Here is an 18,562-nt window from a genome sequence, read left to right on the forward strand (position 1 = left end):
CAATATATTTACCCCTTAGAGTAAAAAATGAGGTCTGCAGATGCTGGAGATCACAGCTGAAAGTGTGTTGCTGGTCAAAGCACAGCAGGCCAGGCAGCATCTCAGGAATAGAGAATTCGACGTTTCGAGCATAAGCCCTTCATCAAGGGCTTATGCTCGAAACGTCGAATTCTCTATTCCTGAGATGCTGCCTGGCCTGCTGTGCTTTGACCAGCAACACACTTTCAGCATATTTACCCCGTACCCGACACCATAGTGAAAATGGTGATGTATCCTTTAACATATCCTAACCCAATCACTACTTGTGATCGATCGCTCAAACAAGGGAAATAGCTTCTCTACATTCACCCTGTCCATCCGCCTCATAATCTTTCAAACCACAATCATGTGCTACCACCTCAGTCATCTTTGCTCTTGAAAAAAAAACAATCCAAGTTCATTTACTCTCTCCTTTCCTTTTGGAAGTAATATTTGTGCTTTGATCCTAATCCCCCTTACTGGGTCTGGGGTTAGCACTGCTGCTGTCACTGTCCGTTTGTTGTGAATGATTTATTCTGGCAACCTGAAGGAGCGCAGGCGCGATGCTGCGACTTCCCCAAAGCTGACCGTTCGTGACTAGAGGAGCGCATGCGTGAGGCCTTCCCCCAGCGCTGCCATTGAGGAGCATTTACTCAGTGAGTGCAAGAGGTTTGTTTGAAACAGACCGCAATGGAGAGATCAGCGCCCAGGGAAGCGAGGGAACAGCAGGCTCCTTCCAGCAGCACATCGGGATGGGAGCCTGGGACACAGAGGGGGCTCCGAGACCGGGATTGATTCGGGGTGAGTTCAGGGAGAACCGGGGGCTGTTTGTAAGAGGCCGAGCGGAGCAGGAACTGGTCCCGGAACTTGGAGTGAGCGGGCTGGGGGGAAGAGAGAGGCCTTTCTCGGGCTGTGTGTGGGCCTGCTGAGGGAGGCAGAGCGGGAAGAAGCTGCTGTGGGATATTCTGGTGGTTTTTAATCCCCTAAACATTGATGGGAATTCATTGTCTGGCTTCTGTTTGACGCTGCTTGTTGATATTGGGCAGTAAGTAGTGGAAACACAGACCATAATTTTTTTTGTGACAATCCTATAAAGGACACGTATTAGAGTGAACAGATTTGATGTTTCGAATAAAACATTAGGCATAGCGTCCCTTGTTCTTTCCTTCAACACTTATATTGGCAGCTTGCTTTGATATATGTCCATGGAGGTTAACAGATGTATTTCTGGATCTCAACCAATTGTCTCAAAGTTACAAACAAAAGGAAAGGAGACCAGGAGCACTCCAGGGAAAGAGTGGAATTGAAACCTGGTTCTGTTTGAATTGTTCGGTTTAAAAATACCCTAATGATTATTAACTGACTGCCACACTGATCAGTTTAATCTTGCCTAATTTGGCCTATGTTGATTTACAGCTGTAAAACTTTCTGTCTTCCGCCAAGCAACTATTTGAATGATGAAGACAATGTCATAGTTCCTTAGTACAAGGCCAATTGTGACCAGCTGCTTCTAACAAACAGCAGGTATGTTACCACTGTCAAAGCAGAGAACATCCTTTCCACAGGCACAGAGTAGATTGGATCAGACTTAGCTTGAGCACAATTTCCAGAGATATATCCAAACAAGCAAACAGTCAGAACTGCGGAAAGACAAGTTTTTTTTCAATAAATTTGCCTATATGATTTAAATCTTCTCCACTGTATGACAAAAATACAAGTCTTTTCACTTTCCTCATTGGCACCATAGAGCATCAGGAGAGTACTGCTAATGGCTTGCACCATCACACCACAGAGCAGGATTATGTAGTACTGAAGAATGAAGTGAACTAGCCAATTCTCTTTCCTGTAGCAGGAACATTGTGATCAGTCAGCTACAATACACTTTATTTGTTCGTTCCCCTTTCTTTACACGAACAAAGGAATGTAATGCCTATCCATTTCTCAGCATTATTCACAAAAGTATGTAGCTATGCATTGAGGAAAAACTGATGATATCCTGAAGAACAGCCCATGGTATCATTCTTCCCAGTTTGAGTCTGCACTACAGGAGTTGGAAGACCCTTTAATTGTGTCACAAACCATGACACAAAACAAATGCACTGAGCAGAAACTGACAGGTACAGATTGATAAGTGCACTCACACATTCACATAGCTGAAATTGACAGGTATAGATTAAGATCTAAATTCAGAGTCACAAAGCAGAAGCTGGCATGTGCAGTTTGATGACTGTACTTATATATTCACAGAGCAGTCAGATTGGTAACTATATTCTGATGTTCATGTTGCAGTAAAGTGCATGTATAGATTGTTAACTGCACGCTCTAACACATATAGCAGAAATCAACAAGGAGAAATTGAGGACTGGCAGGTACAAATTGGTAAGCACATTCACATATTCACAACACAGAAGCTGATAGGGTAAGATAGATAAATGCACTCACAGATTCACATGGCAGACACTAACAGTTACCGATTAATAACTGCACACTCAAATACACAGAGCTGAAACTGATAGGAACAAATTAGTAAGTACACCCTGACATTCACATTGTAATGATTGACAGAGATAGTTACTGACAGAGAAAGTTTGATACCAAATGTATCATATCCACGAAGCAGAAACTGACAGGAACAGATGAGGAGAAAGTGAGGACTGCAGATGCTGGAGATCAGAGCTGAAAATGTGTTGCTGGAAAAGCGCAGCAGGATCAGGAAGCATCCAAGGAACAGGAGAATCAACTTTTCGGGCAAGCCTGAAGAAGGGCTCATGCCTGAAACATCGATTCTCCTGCTCCTTGGATGCTGCCTGACCTACTGCGCTTTTCCAGCAACACATTTTCAGGAACAGATGAGCAATAACACTCCGTTTCATATTGCAATAACTGACAAGTAATTTTTGATAACTAATCTCCCAGTTTCACATAGCAGTACTCAGTTTGACAAGCAAAACCTGATAACTACACTCTCATATTCAACTCATTCATATGACAGAAACAGTTCCAGCTTAATATCGACTCTCACCCATTGACATTACAGAAACTGACTGGGACAGATTGATGATGACACTCACGCATTCATATGACAGAAACTAACAGAGGTTCAGCTTGATAACTAAAATAACATAGATGTAGGAGAAGCTGACAGCTAAAAGACTGATAATTATACTCATTATGTTGCAAAAACTGAAATTGATAAATGCACCCACATATTCACACAGAAACTGACAGGTACAGATTTGATGACCACAGTCACACATTCCAATTGCAATAACTGACAGGGACAGATTGACTTTCCCTATGGGATATTCCAAAAGAAAACAATGCCATTTATTCAAATTATCAGTACAACTCCCTCCAACATCATGGAATATAATTGATCAGGTCCCAGAGTTTGAGACACCTTTATGTTTTTTGAGCATCTCTTACACCTCCTCTTTTGGCATGTGGACTGTTTTCAAGATATCAATATTTATTTCCCAATGTTTCCTAGCCTCCACTTCTATGTCTCCAGGCATAGAACAACAACTGTACTCACACATTCATATTACAAAGAATGGCAGATTTAGATTGATAAATGCATTCATACATTGTCAAATCAGAAACTGATAGGGAGAGATTCATCAATAGAAACTTTCAGGTATAGTCTTTTAGTTAGAATTAGAATCCATACAGTTTTGAAATAGGACCTTAAACCTGGCAAGTGCACACTGACCCTCTGAAGATTATCTCAACAAGAGCTCCTCCCTTATCACTCTACATTTACCTCTGACTAATGCACCTAACCCACACATCCCTGAACACTATGGGCAATTTAGCAAGGCCAATTCACCTAACCTCTTCTTTGGACTGTGGGAGGAAACCAGGGCATCTGGAGGAAACCCACACAGACACGTGGAGAATATGCAAACTCCACACAGACAGTCGCCCGAGGCTGGAATCTAATCCAGATCCCTGGCACTTTGAGGCAACAGAGCCAGCCACTGACCCACTGTGCCACATTACACAAGAATATTCACACCGCAGAAACTGGTATAGATTGATTACAACACACGTATGTTCACAGAACAAAAACTGATAGTTACAGATCGATAACTACATTTTCATATTCACATTGGAGAAAAGGACAAGTATGATTTAATGAATACATTTGCATTTTTATAAGCAGAAACATCAGGGATATATTATTCATACATTCACATATCTGAAACTGACAGGTACAGATCAAAATCTAAACTTGCTTATTGACGTAGCAGAAACTGACAGGCACAGATGGATAACTACACTCACACAGCAGAAACTGACAAGAACTTTCCCATCGCATAACCCATCAGGTAAAGATTTATTACTACACTTTCACGTTCCCAGAGGGAAAATCACACTGTCATGTACAGTTTGATAATGATACTCAAATGACAGATCAGAATCTCACAGGTACATATTGGTAACTACACTCTCTCATTGACCCAGCAGAAATTGGCAGATGCAGCTGATAACTACACTGACACCTTCACACACAAACTGACAAGAACAGGTTGACAACTACCCTCATTCATTTATGTAGCAGAAACTGATAACTAGTGCAGGAGTCTTCTGTGGCTACCCCCATTGCAAACAAGTATGCTGTTTTGGAAAATGTAGGGAGTGATTGATTCACAGGGGAACGTAGCACAAATAGCCAAATTTCTGGTATTGAGACTGGGTCTAATGCAATGAAGGGTATGTTGGGTTCCAAGAGATCAATTGTGTTGGGGGACTGTCTAGTCTGAGGTATAGACAGATTTTTCTGTGGCCAGCAGTGAAAAATGAGAATGATGCATTGCTTCCCTGGTGCCAGGATCAAGATGCCTCAGAGAGGATGCAGAATGTTCTCAAGGGGGAGAGAGGCCAGCAGTAGTTCATTGTCCACATTGGAACCAATGACAAAGGAAGGGGAAAGGTTGAGATTCTGAAGAGAGATTACAAAGAGTTAGGCAAGAATTTAAAAAGGAGGTCCTGGAGGGTAGTAATATCTGGATTACTCCCAGTGCTACAGCTAGTGAAGGCAGGAATAGGAGGATAGAGGAGTTGGTGTATAGGCAAAGGATTCACATTTTTGGATCATTGGAATCTCTTTTGGGGTAGAATTGACCTGGACACATTGCACCTAAATTGGAAGGGAACTAATATACTAGCAGGGAAATTTGCTAGAGCTGCTCAGGAAAGTTTAAACTAGTAATGTGGTGGGAGGATGGGACCCAGGGAAATAGTGAGGAAAGAGATCAATCTGAGACTGGTACAGTTGAGAACAGACGTGAGTCAAGCAGGCAGGGACAAGGTAGGGCTAATAAATTAAGCTGCATTTATTTCAATGCGAGGGGCCTAACAGGGAAGGCAGATGAACTCAGGGCATGGTTAAGAACATGGGACTGGGATGTCATAGGAATTACAGAAACATGGCACAGGAATAGGCAGGACTGGCAGGTCCTGGTTCCAGGTTACAAATGCTACAGGAAGGACAGAAAGGGAGGCAAGAGAGGAGGGGGTGTGGTGTTTTTGATAAGGGAAAGCATTACAGCTGTACTGAGTGAAGATAGGTGCAGGGAAGTTATTTGGGTGGAACTGAGAAATAAGAATGGGATACTCACCGTATTGAGATTGTATTGTAGACCCCGTACTACTCAGAGGGAAATTGAAAAACAAACTTGTCAGGAGATCTCAGCTATCTGTAAGAATAATGGGTTGGTTATGGTAGGAGATTTTAACTTTCCAAACATAGTCTGGGACTACCATAACGTTAAGAGTTTAGATGGAGAGGAATTTGTTAAGTGTACAAGGTGCAAAACTTGACCTACTCTTAGAAATAAGGCAGGGCAGGTGACTGAGGTGTCAGTGGGGGAGCACTTTGGGGCCAGCGACCATAATTCTATTAGATTTTAAATTGGAAGAAAGCCAATTTTGACGGTATTAGACAAGAACTTTCAAAGGCAAATGTTCGCTGGTAAAGGGAAGCCTTCATAAATGAGATAATGAGAATCCAGAGAAAGTATATTCACCTGTTAAGGTGAAAGGAAAGGCTGGTAGGTATAGGGAATGCTGGACAACTAAATAAATTGAGGGTTTGGTTAATAAAAAGAAGGAAGCATATGTCGGGTATAGACAGAATAGATCGAGTGAATCCTTAGGAGAGTATAAAGGCAGTCGGAGTATACTTAAGAGAAAAATCAGCAGGGCAAAAAGAGGACATGAAATGGCTTTGGCAAATAGAATTAAGGAGAATCCAAAGGGTTTTTACAAATACATTAAGAACAAAAGGGTAACTAGGGAGAGAATCAGGCCCCCCAAAGATCAGCAAAACAACCTTGTGTGGAGCCACAGAAAATGGGGGACATACTAAATGAGTATTTTGCATCAGTATTTACTGTGGAAAAGGATGTGGAAGATATAGACTGTAGGGAAATAGATGGTGACACCTTGAAAAATGTCCATATTACAGAGGAGGAAGTGCTGGATGTCTTGATATGCATAAAGGTGGATAAATCCCCAGGACTTGATCAGGTGTACCCTAGAATTCTGTGGGAAACTAGAGAAGTGATTGCTGGGCTTCTTGCTGAGATATTTGTGTCATCAATAGTCGCAGGTGAGGTGGTGGAAGACTGGAGGTTGGCTAACATGGTACCACTGTTTTAAGAAGGGTGGTAAGGACAAGCCAGGGAACTATAGACCAGTGAGCCTGAATTCGGTGGTGGGCAAGTTGTTGGAAGGAATTCTAAGGGTCAGGATGTACAGGTATTTGAAAAGGGATAGTCAATATGGCCTTTTGCATGGGAAATCAAGTCTCACAAACTTGATTGAGTTTTTTGAAGAAGTAACAAAGAAGATTGATGCAGGCACAGAGGTAGATGTGATCTATATGGACTTCAGTAAGGTGTTTGTCATGGTTCCCCATGTGAGACTGGTTACCAAGGTTAGATCTCACGGAATACAGGGAGAACCAGCCACTTGGATACAGAACCAGTTCAAAGGTAGAAGACAAAGGGTGGTGGTGGAGGAGAGTTGTTTTTCAGAATGGAGGTCTGTGACCGTGGAGTACCACAAGGATCCGTGCTGGGTCCACTACTTTTTATCATTTACATAAATGATTTGGGTGTGAGCATAAGAGATATCATTAGTAAGTTTGCAGATGACACCAAAATTGGAGGTGTAGTGGACAGCGAAGAAGGTTACCTCAGATTCCAACAGGATCTTGACCAGATGGGCCAATGGGCTGAGAAGTGGTAGATGGAGTTTAATTCAGATAAATGCGAGGTGCTGCAAATCTTTGCAGGACTTGTACACTTAATGGTAAGGTCCGAGGGAGTGTTGCAGAACAAAGAGACCTTGGATTGCAGGTTCATAGCTCCTTGAAAGTAGAGCCACAGGTAGATAGGATAGTGAAGGTGGTGTTTGGTATGCTTTCCTTTATTGAGTACAGGAGTTGGGAGGTCACTTTGCAGCTGTACAGGACATTGATTAGGACACTGTTGGAATATTGCATTTCATTCTGGTCTCCTTCCTATCTGAAAAATGCTGTGAAACTTGAAAAGGTTCAGAAAAGATTTACAAGGATGTTGCCGGAGTTAGAGATTTTAAGCTGTTGGGAGAGGCTGAACAGGCAGAGGCTGTTTTCCCTGGATTGTCAGAAGCTGAGGGGTGACCTTATAGAGGTTTCCCAAATTTTGTGGGGGATGGATAGGATAAATAGACAAAGTCCTTTCCATGGAGTGGGGGAGACCAAAACTAGAAGGCATAGGTTTAGGGTGAGAGGGGAAAGATTTAAAAGAGACTTGAGGGGCAACGTTTTCACACAGAGGTTGATACGTATGTGGAATGAGCTGCCAGAGGAAGTGATGGAAACTGGTATAATTGCAACATTTCAGAGGCATTTGGATGGGTATATGAATGGGAAGAGTTTGGAGGGATATATGCCGGGTGCTGGCAGGTAGGACTAGATTGGGTTGGGCTATCTGGTCGGCATGGACGGGTTGGACCGAAGGGTCTGTTTCCATGCTGTAAATCTCTGACCCTATAACTACAGATGATAACCACCAATTACATATTCACAGAGCCGAATGTTCCAGTACTGAGCTCACACATTCACATGATAGAAACTGACATACATTTTGATAAAGGCATTCAGACATTTCCAAACCAGAAACTTACAGCTACATGTTCATATCAACATTCTCTCATACAGACAGCAGAAACTCACAGGGAAACACACATACACTGTTGCATAGTGGAAACTGAATTGTCCATATTGATGACTATATTTGGATGTTCACAAAGCAAAGAGATTGATAACTGCACCATATTCACAGAACATAATCTGACAGGTAGAGATTAATAACTATATTTCCATAAGCAGATAGTTGGAACTGACAGGTTTATAAATTGATAACCTCATTCACATATTCATAACACAGATACTGACAAGGAATGATTGATATATTCACATTCACATCTTCACCAAACTGACTGGTACACATTGATAACTAAACTCACATGTTGAAATAACAGAAACTGAAAGGTACAGACTGATAGCAACACTCTTGTTCTCATAGCTCATACTGCCAGATATGGTTGAAATGTACACTCTCATTCACATTGCAAAATCTGGCAGGTATAGTTTAATTACTTTGTCGGATATATGGAGGAAACACTGACAGGGACAGATTACACTCCTGTCAAATAACAGAAAACCACAGATGCAAACTGATAACAACACTTTCACAAAACAAACTCACAGATTCAGTTTGATAAGTACACTCAATTTTACATAGAATCTGACGGGTAGAGATTGAAAATTCTATCTCTATATAACTCACAAATTGACTTGGCAGAAACAGATAGGCATAGATTCAAACTGACTGGTATACTTCAGTATAGGCAGAGAAAATTTTCTGACAAGTATAATTTAATAAAGACATATATATGGCAGAATGTATTGATCACAACACTGTCTCACTGAGCAGAAACTGATGGGGAAATATTGATAAATACACTCACATATTCACATTGCAGAGACCAACAGGAAGAGTTGCTTCTGAATTTCTCATATTCACACAGCGGAATTAGGCATGGATAGATTTACGATTTCACACACACATTCAGCCAGAAAAACTGACAGGTATGGATTGTTAACTACATTTACAGATGCACATACATTCTGACAGGGACAGATCAAAACTAAACTCTCAGAAAAACTCAAAGCAGAATCTGACAGATACAAACTGATAAATGCATTTACACATTCATAAAACCAAAAACTGACAGCTACTGATTGAGTCTGAATGTTTAATTAACAGAACAGAAACTAATGAGGAAAGATTGATCAATTCGCTTTCACATTGCAAAGACTGACAGCAATAGATTGATAAATACACCCACAGACAGAGCAGAAATTGATGGGTACAAATTGATAACGACACGCATGTATGCACGTAGCAGAAAGTGACATAGACAGATTGATAACTACAGTCACACATTCTCATTGCAACAACTGACAGCGACACATTGATCGACAGTTACTTGTTCTCGTGACAAAACTGACAGGCATAGACTGAAAATGACAGTCACATTTACACAGCAGAATCTGACAGGCACATATTGATAACTGCATTCTCACATTCACATTGACTGAAACTGACAGGTATATGTTGATAAATGCATTCACCTATTAACAAACCAGAAACTGACTGGTGTAGTTTATTAATGACACTCTCACATTAACAGAGCAGAAACTGACAGGGATAGGCTGGTCAATAAACTCATTTATTCACATTGTAGAGACTGACAAATACATATTTAGAATTGTATTTTGACATTTACAAGTACAGATGGATAACTCAATGCAAATATTCATACAAAAGAAACTGACCAGTGCAAATTGATAGCTACATTTACATAGCCACAAAACAGAGACTGACAGGAACAAATTGAGAAATACATTCTCATTGCAAAAGTGGACAGTGCTCTCAGCTGCAGGGTTATGGGCTGGGTGCAGGAAGATGGGATTATCATGGCCATCTGGTGTATTCGGGTTGGAATGGACAAGATAAGCCAAATGGCCCCTTTATGTGCAATTTCATTTCAATGGATCGATAATTCTATATCAATCTGTCCCTGAGAATCACTGTTATGTGAATACATAAGTTATTTCAGAAAGGCTTGGAGGGACAAAATGAGAGAATGTGTTTGTCATTCACAAAGTAGGAATTGACCTGCATTGTTCAATAACGAAACTGATATTCACAGCCCCACTTGCATTGGATAGTCCCATTCATGAAGCTGTACAGTTAGTGGGGAGTTTCTGAACCTCATTCAATTGGTATTGAATTAACAAAAAGAAAAATCACCAGACATGGAGCAAGAGTAGAATCAGACACGTTGTTCTGTTTGAATTCCTGACTTTAAATACAATATCCGAATTATTAACAGAATGTTCTGTTGATCAGTTAAAGAATGTGTCTGATGGTGATTTACAGGAGATTTCCCTTCTGTTTCCCTCCAGGGAAATACTTGAAGGACCAAGACAATGTAAATTTTCCCTCGGTACAGAGCCAGGGGTGACCAGCTCCTTCTAACAAACAGCAGGTATGTTACTGCTGTCAGAGTGAAGAATATAATTTTCACAGTCAGAGCGGATTGGGTCAGCTACACATTGAGCTCAATTTGAGAGAGAGAAACAACAGAGAAAATGTAAATTTGTTTTATTTTTGCTCACAATTCACAATGCACGTGTCCAGTTTGAACAAATGTCACTGTTCACAACTCTCTGACATTTGCACAATTTTGAAACTGGAAAGTCGGAACTCTTGTCCAAAGTATACACTCAAGTACTGAAACAAATCTGCCTCAAATCACCCACATAGCAAGTATCACATAACAAATCACACCCTCAGTATATTAGTGTCTGCCAGAGAGTTACATCCCTTTGACAAATAGAAACTGACAAGATGCATTGATATCTTTGTTCACTCATTGACTTTGCAGAAACAGGCAAAAAGACTTTGATGTTGGTGCACATATTGACAGGGTGCTTTCTTTCTCTCACACACACACAATACCTTGCAGGCACTGTCATGTATAGATTCATAACACTCAGATGTTCACGTGATAGAAAGTGACACACACTCTCTTATTTTCATTGCACATAGCAACAGGACTTGGTGGACAACTACACTTCTATATTCAGACATCAGAAAGTATGGGGTACAGATGAATAATTGTGCTCAAACGTTCACGTATCCGAAACTGGCATTTCAGATCCATAATCAAACTCAACTACTGTCAGGTAGAGACTGAAGGTGGCACTCTCATTCGCAAAGATACAATCAAACTGACATTATGATAACTAATGTGGGCAGCACGGTGGCACAGTGGTTAGCACTGCTGCCTCACAGCGCCAGAGACCCGGGTTCAATTCCCGACTCAGGCGACTGACTGTGTGGAGTTTGCACGTTCTCCCCGTGTCTGCGTGGGTTTCCTCCGGGTGCTCCGGTTTCCTCCCACAGTCCAAAGATGTGCGGGTCAGGTGAATTGGCCATGCTAAATTGCCTGTAGTGTTAGGTAAGGGGCAAATGTAGGGGTATGGGTGGGTTTCGCTTCGGCGGGTCGGTGTGGACTTGTTGGGCCGAAGGGCCTGTTTCCACACTGTAAGTAATCTAATCTAAAGTTACATTCAGATGTCGAAAACTGACATGAATAGATTGGAAAGTACACTCGCACTTTTTCACAATAGTAAAGTTCCTAGAAAGATTAATAAGTGCACTCCCATATTCAATGCAGAAACTGACAGGAACAAGTTGATAATACTTCCATTTCACATCGCATGAACTGACAGGTACTGCTTGGTAACTAGGCAAAAGTGAGAACTGCAGATGCTGGAAACCAGAGTCTGGTTTAGTGGTGCTGAAAAAGCACAGCAGGTCAGGCAGCATCCGAGGAGCAGGATAACTATTTACAGACCAAAATCTGACAGCCACATATTGACACACACACTTTTACACCCAGCAGAAACGGACAGATACAGATTGATAACTAAACTCACATTCACACAGCAGAAACTGAGAGGGTAGATTTATAACAACAGTCACATGCTTGAATTGCAATAACTTACCGGGAAACATTAGTGACAACACTTGCATGTTCTTGTGACAAGAATGGACAGGTACAGGTCGATAAATGAATTTTCATATTCACAATGCAGGAAATGAGAGATGGAGACTGTGTGATGAGACTGTGGCTTTAAGTGGTTTATTTTTCCTTTTGTTCTTCAGGAGCAAATTTAAGGCAGAGACACCGAGCCACGAGAGCAAACAGTTTGAGGCCTATTGGTATCTTTACAGAAAGCTGAAGACTCATCAACAGAAATACTTCATGTTTGAGAAGGAGACCTTGTGTTTGTTATTCTTGGAGAAATTCAAGAACAAAAATTACAGACTGTCTAGCTGAAGCTTATTGTCACAGCCATTCAATTTGCAAATTACATACATGGCAGGGTGAAAGAACCTAATTGCCAAGGTGTTGTGACTTTGATGAAAAAAAAGGAAGGATTTCATAGCAGGAAACAATGGACATAGTGAGTGTTTGCATGCTTGTTGTAATGTATATGTATTGTGTACTAATAGTGTAAGGCTAAAGAACTTCTTAAAATTAGGCCATCCCTGTATGTTGATGGGCTCTAAGAAAAGGGGTGGAAGGTTGGATGATATTGTGGCTTTAGGATGTTTATTTGTCCTTTCTTTCTTCTTGAAGAGAGGGTTTATGGCAGAAGTGTCAAGTAGTACAGGAGTTGGGAGGTCATGTTGCGGCTGTACAGGACATTGGTTAGGCCATGTTGGAATATTGCGTGCAATTCTGGTCTCCTTTCTATCAAAAAGATGTTGTGGAACTTGAAAGGGTTCAGAAAAGATTTACAAGGATGTTGCCAGGGTTGGAGGATTTGAGCTATAGAGAGAGGCTGAACAGGCTGGGGATGTTTTCCCTGCAGGGTCGGAGGCTGAGGGGAGACCTTACAGAGGTCTACAAAATTATGAGGGGCAAGGATAGGGTAAATAGGCAAAGTATTTTCCCTGGGGTGGGGGAGTCCAGAACTAGAGGGCATAGGTTTAGGGTGAGAGGGGAAAGATATAAAAGAGACCTAAGGGGCAACGTTTTCACACAGAGGATGGTGCGGGTATGGAATGAGCTGCCAGAGGAAGTGGTGGAGGCTGGTACAATTGCAACGTTTAAAAGGCATTTGGATGGGTATATGAATAGGAAGGTTTTGGAGGGATATGGGCCAGGTGCTGGCAGGTGGGACTAGACTGGGTTGGGAAATCTGGTTGGCATGGAAAGTTGGACTGATGTACATGCTGTACATCTCTATGACTCGAAGTCTACCAGAGCCACTAGAGTAAACAGTTTGAAACTCTTTTTATAGTTGGAACAACAGAAGCAGTTTGAGTGGGTGTGGTCAAGCTCTCACAGAACAACATTTTTAGTTTTGGCTTTCACCAAAACTGTTGGCATCTTGAAGATGGGAAAGCTAGTTTTCCCCTCTCAGTTACAGTTAGAAGCTGCAGATTCTCTTTCTGCTACTGGAGTCGGATGTGAGACGATCTATTTTATTTAATTTGTTCATGGGATATTAATGCATTGGAACCGTTAATTAGGAAGAGGTACTGTATCCATTATTCTGTTAAGTATTCCAATAGAGTTATGTTATTCCAATTCCTTCTTTTTTACGTGGTATGTTGCCACCTGTGGACAGGACAAAGTACACCTTTTTAAAGCCACAATCATTCTAACTGATAACTGCCCTCATAGTCACATCACAGAAATGGACTGGTACAGATAGATAACTGCACTGCCATATTCACACTTCAGGAACAGATGAAGCCAAATTCAGGTATTCACAAAACAGAAGCTGACAGATATAGATTGACAACTAAACTCTCATATTTACAAACTAGAAAACGTCAGATAAAGGTTGATGACCATATTTACAACACAGAAACTGACACGATGAGACTGATAAAGGCATTCACACAGACACATAGAGACTGATAGGGGTAGACTGATAATTACACAGACATACTCATTGAGCAGAAACTGACAGGTACAGATTGTGAATGCTAGTCAAACATTCACATAGCAGAAATGAACATAAAGAAATGCAAAACCCTCATTCGCATAGCAGAAACTGTCAGACACACACACACTGGCAGCTCTTCTGAGGAATGTATGAATAGTTTCAGATTATACTAGAGATTTGAAGCAGAATAGGGAAAAAGATAATTGAAGGGTATTGACAGAGTAGATGCTGGTAGAATGTCCTTCATAGAGTCAGATGTACAGCATGGGAACAGACCCTTTGGTCCAACCCGTCCATGCCAACCAGTCTTTCCAACACAATCTTGTCCCACTTGCCAGCACTGGGCCCATATCCCTCCAAACCCTTCCTATTCATATACCCATCCAAATACCTTTCAAATGTTGCAATTCTACTCGCCTCCACACTCCTGGCATCTCATGCCGTACGTGTACTACCTTCTGTGAGAAAAAGTTGCCCCTTAGGTCTCGTTTATATCTTTTCTCTCTCACCCTAAATCTATGCCATCCAGTTCTGGACTCTCCCACCCCAGGAAAAAGATTTTGTCTATTCACCATATCCATCGCCCTCAATTTTGTAAACCTCCACCTTTTGTAAGGTCACCCCTCCACCTCTGTCCAGGGAAAACAGCTGGTTCTGCCTCTCCCCATAGCTCAAATACTCCAACCCTGGCAACAACCTTGTAAATCTTTTCTGAATCTATTCAAGTTTCACAATATCCTTCTGATAGGAAGGAGACCAGAATTACATGCAATAGTGAAACAGTGGTCTAACCAATGTCCTGTACAGCTTCAGAATGACCTCCCAACTCCTGTACTCAATACAGTGCCTGATAAAGAAAAGCATACCAAATGCCTTCTTCACTATCCTATCTTCCTGTGACTCCACTTTCAAAGAGCTATGAACCTGCACTCCAAGGTTTCTTTGTTCAGCAACACTCCCTAGGACCTTACCATTAAGTGTATAAGTTCTGCTAAGATTTGCTTTCCCAAAATGCAGCACTTTGCATTTATCTGAATTAAACTCCATCTGCCACTTCTCCGCCCATTGACCTGTTGCAATCTGAGGTCACCTTCTTCGCTGTCCACTACACCTCCAATTTTGGTGTCATCCGCAAACTTACGAACTATACCTGTTATGCTGGTATCCAAATCATTTATATAAATAACGAAAAGTAGTGGACCCACCACTGATCCTTGTGGCACTCCACTGGTCACAGGCCTCCAGTCTGATCTTCAGAGTATAGAGCAAGAAACACAAGCAAGAGAGAACATTCCCTAACTCCCGTTTTCCTCCGACACGATGCAATTATCAAGTAGTTCCATCATTTCCAGGAGTAAACCACACTCCCTGTCAGATTGCAGTGCATTTTCTCACTTGACAAGAAATATGATGCCTATTTTAAAATGGAAGATAAAAAGAAAGCATTATCAAAAGATACAGAATACATTACAATTAGAATCTCACACTTTAGAGTGAGCTCGGAATTTGATCCCTTCACAAAATTTCGGTTTGTGCTTCCGATGTTATTGCAGATCCTGACAGATCCACATTGCGTCCCAAACTAGCCAATCAGCGAGAAGCTACCATGCCGACAACGTAGCCAATCAGGAGCCGGACTTTACCTCATCCCTTATTAGCATTGATGACGTCGTCAGTCTATAAAGAGCGAGCTTCGCGCCCACTTTCCCTTATTCTGTGTTTGAGAGTGAGCGGAGCTATGGCTGAGGAAAAGAAGGGTCAAGTTGCCAAGAAGGGCGCGAAGAAAGCGGTGAAGAGGGCGCCAGCAAAGGGCGGCAGGAGGAGGAAGCGGTCCAGGAAAGAAAGTTACTCCATCTACATCTACAAAGTGATGAAGCAGGTTCACCCCGACACCGGCATCTCCTCCAAGGCCATGAACATCATGAACTCGTTCGTCAAAGATATTTTCGAGCGGATCGCGGGGGAGGCTTCCCGCCTGGCCCATTACAACAAGCGCAGCACCATCAGCTCCCGGGAGATCCAGACCGCCGTGCGGCTGCTGCTGCCCGGGGAGCTGGCCAAGCACGCCGTGTCGGAGGGCACAAAGGCGGTGACCAAGTACACCAGCTCCAAGTGAAGGACCGCACTGCACTGAAACAAAACACTGATCCACAACCCAAAGGCTCTTTTAAGAGCCACCCACAACCTCTCTGAGGCAGCTGAACCATTTCTTTAAAGATTGTTTGTTTTAGTTTGCATGTGATTCTGTTTTAACTTTTGGTTTTTACAACTGCTTTGCAATTTGAGATACGGGAACGAAGGGGGTGGGCTAAGAAACAGTCTTAAATATCGCAAATAGCCTATTTCCCCATCTGTAGAGAGACAGGAGGTGAAGCACCGGTGAGTCACTTTTAAGATTGATTAGTTCTAGTCTTCATGTGGTTCTTGTCCAGGTATTTTTAGTCACATACTATATTGGATTTTATAATTGCGTTGCAAATTGACGAGGTGGGGAGAGCGATTTCGTATACCGTTCAAGTTGCTAAAAGCCCTGGTGGAAGTGCCCACAGCTTTCAGTCCCACTGATTGATGTATTTTCACCTTTGTTTTTACATTGCCAATGCGTAAGATTTAATCCGACTTTTCAGAATGCAAGCGGCAATGCACTTTCTGCTGTCGGTGAGAGGCTTTCAAAGTGAACCGAGAGAACGCCAAACCAGCTGCCGGACTGAAATGTTTGTTGAATGTGATCGAGACCGATAAGGGAGGACAACTTTAAAATATCGTCTCAACACCGTGTTCGCCATCGATACTAAGCCGGAAGAATGTTGTGTGCTGCTTTATCAGCATGCTGGGGTGCTACTGAAAAGTGAAGTGAGAAAACAAGTTGCAGACAGCAGTGTTCGGCCTGTTTTGTTTCAGCCTCTTTTCAAGGTTTAAAAAATCCACACTCAAGATCAGAAATAGACAGATGAGGGAGAGTAAGACCGTCTGAATTACACCTTTGTAAACTAAAAGTAAATTAACATGAGTATTGTTTTTTAAACTTACTCAGTTTTTTTTGTACTTCATTTTTTGGTGTAAAACATACTCCTTTTGTTTGGAAATTGGTGGGCTTTTCAATTTGTAAAAGAGCGGTTGATGATTTGGCGCCCTCCCGGTGCCGTTTCCGGATTGGGGAATGAAGCAGATATCTAATTGGGAATTGAAACAACATTTAGATGATGCTGAACAATGAGAAAGGGCTGCCACAATGCTGTATTATTTTTATGATTCCCTAGTTATCAATCAGACTCTGCCGGTCTCTGCTGGTGTGAATATGTAAATTTATTTACCATATACTGAAAGTTACAGTTTGATAACTACACTCACGCATTCACGAAGCAGGAACTGACCGGTATAAACTCACATATCCACATACCCTTTTGCATCAGGTGGCCTCATTCATGGAGCTGTATGGGTCTTGTTTAGTTTCTGAATCTCACTCACCTAGTGTTAGAATTTTAAGAAAAAAAATGGACAAGGAGCAGCTCCGAGCAGGAGCGGAATCAGACCTGTGGTTCTGTTTAAATTGCTGGCGTTGAACGACAAAATCCTAATGATTAATTTCACTGAGACAGCTGAACCATTGTTTCTGGGTATGTACAATTAATGTCTCTACGAGATTTGTATGTTGTAAATGTTGTGTAGTGCGCGCCTTATTCTCGGATGCGGTCATGTATATACCGTAGTCCCTGCCTGGGGAGAGAGGCCACGTTAAACGCCACGGAGTCCTTTTTCAGCTGCTTGTATATGTCTGTGTTACTCTTTGTTATACGATCAGTTCAGGAGTTATAAGCCTCCGTTGCGGCACGAACCCTCCGCTGCACCCTTCGGAGTGCGATTTTACTTTGTTTATTTTTCATTTCGAAATCTCCGCACGAGTATTGTCTGGATGCAGAATCTTGCAAAATACACCGAAACAAAACTAGAACAGCTGCAGAACTGGCATAGAAAATGTGGCGTTTTTATCGATATATGATCATGTGCCGATCATGTTCACTATTACTGCATTGAGGCGGGAGAACTTAATCATGTTTTACCAGTATGTCAGGTGCTGTTGAAATGTGAAATAAATGATCAGTTGCAGGGTTTGGTGCCTTCTTTTCTTTCCGCTTGTGTTTAATGTTCAGAAGATTCCATTCAGGATCAGAAATGCGCAGATTCCAGGAGGCGAGGGAAAGGAAGATAATGTAAAAGGGTACACTTTTAATGTAGAAGTAAATTAAATCGAGTATTTTTGCATTCTTCTATGTTTAAACTCTATTTTTCGTTACATATTGGCGGGCTTTTCAAAATTGTAAAAAGGCGGTTGATGATTTGGCGCCGGTACTTCCCGCCCTCCTCCCCGGGCCCTCTCCGGATTGGGGAATGAGGCAGATATCTGATTGGGAATTGAAACAACATTAGGCGGGGCTGAACAATGGGACC

At 41.9% G+C, this 18,562-nt stretch overlaps 2 protein-coding genes and 1 long non-coding RNA gene across 4 annotated transcripts in view; 2 read left to right on the plus strand and 1 right to left on the minus strand.

Moving 5' to 3' along the window:
* The window catches only part of LOC132837315 (histone H3-like), a 489,210-nt gene that overhangs the window by 316,008 nt on the left and 154,640 nt on the right, over positions 1-18,562 (minus strand). The window lies entirely within an intron of this gene.
* On the plus strand, positions 660-13,133 carry LOC132837374 (uncharacterized). 2 transcript variants are annotated; one of them, XR_009647515.1, is made up of 4 exons: positions 660-819; positions 1,435-1,542; positions 10,547-10,629; positions 12,315-13,133. It is a non-coding gene; the product is annotated as an uncharacterized LOC132837374 (long non-coding RNA). The 2 variants fall into 2 exon arrangements; XR_009647514.1 differs by lacking the exon at positions 10,547-10,629.
* On the plus strand, positions 15,844-18,212 carry LOC132837198 (histone H2B type 1-M-like). Its single transcript, XM_060856915.1, has one exon. It carries the CDS (start codon positions 15,852-15,854, stop codon positions 16,227-16,229), a length of 378 nt encoding a protein of 125 aa, XP_060712898.1. The 5' UTR covers positions 15,844-15,851; the 3' UTR covers positions 16,230-18,212.

Source organism: Hemiscyllium ocellatum, chromosome 49 (assembly GCF_020745735.1).
Source record: "Hemiscyllium ocellatum isolate sHemOce1 chromosome 49, sHemOce1.pat.X.cur, whole genome shotgun sequence".
Classification (NCBI taxonomy): Eukaryota; Metazoa; Chordata; class Chondrichthyes; order Orectolobiformes; family Hemiscylliidae; genus Hemiscyllium; species Hemiscyllium ocellatum.

Coding starts and splice junctions, on each gene's coding strand:
- LOC132837198 (XM_060856915.1), top strand. CDS start 15,852: ATGGCTGAGGAAAAGAAGGGTCAAGTTGCCAAGAAGGGCGCGAAGAAA.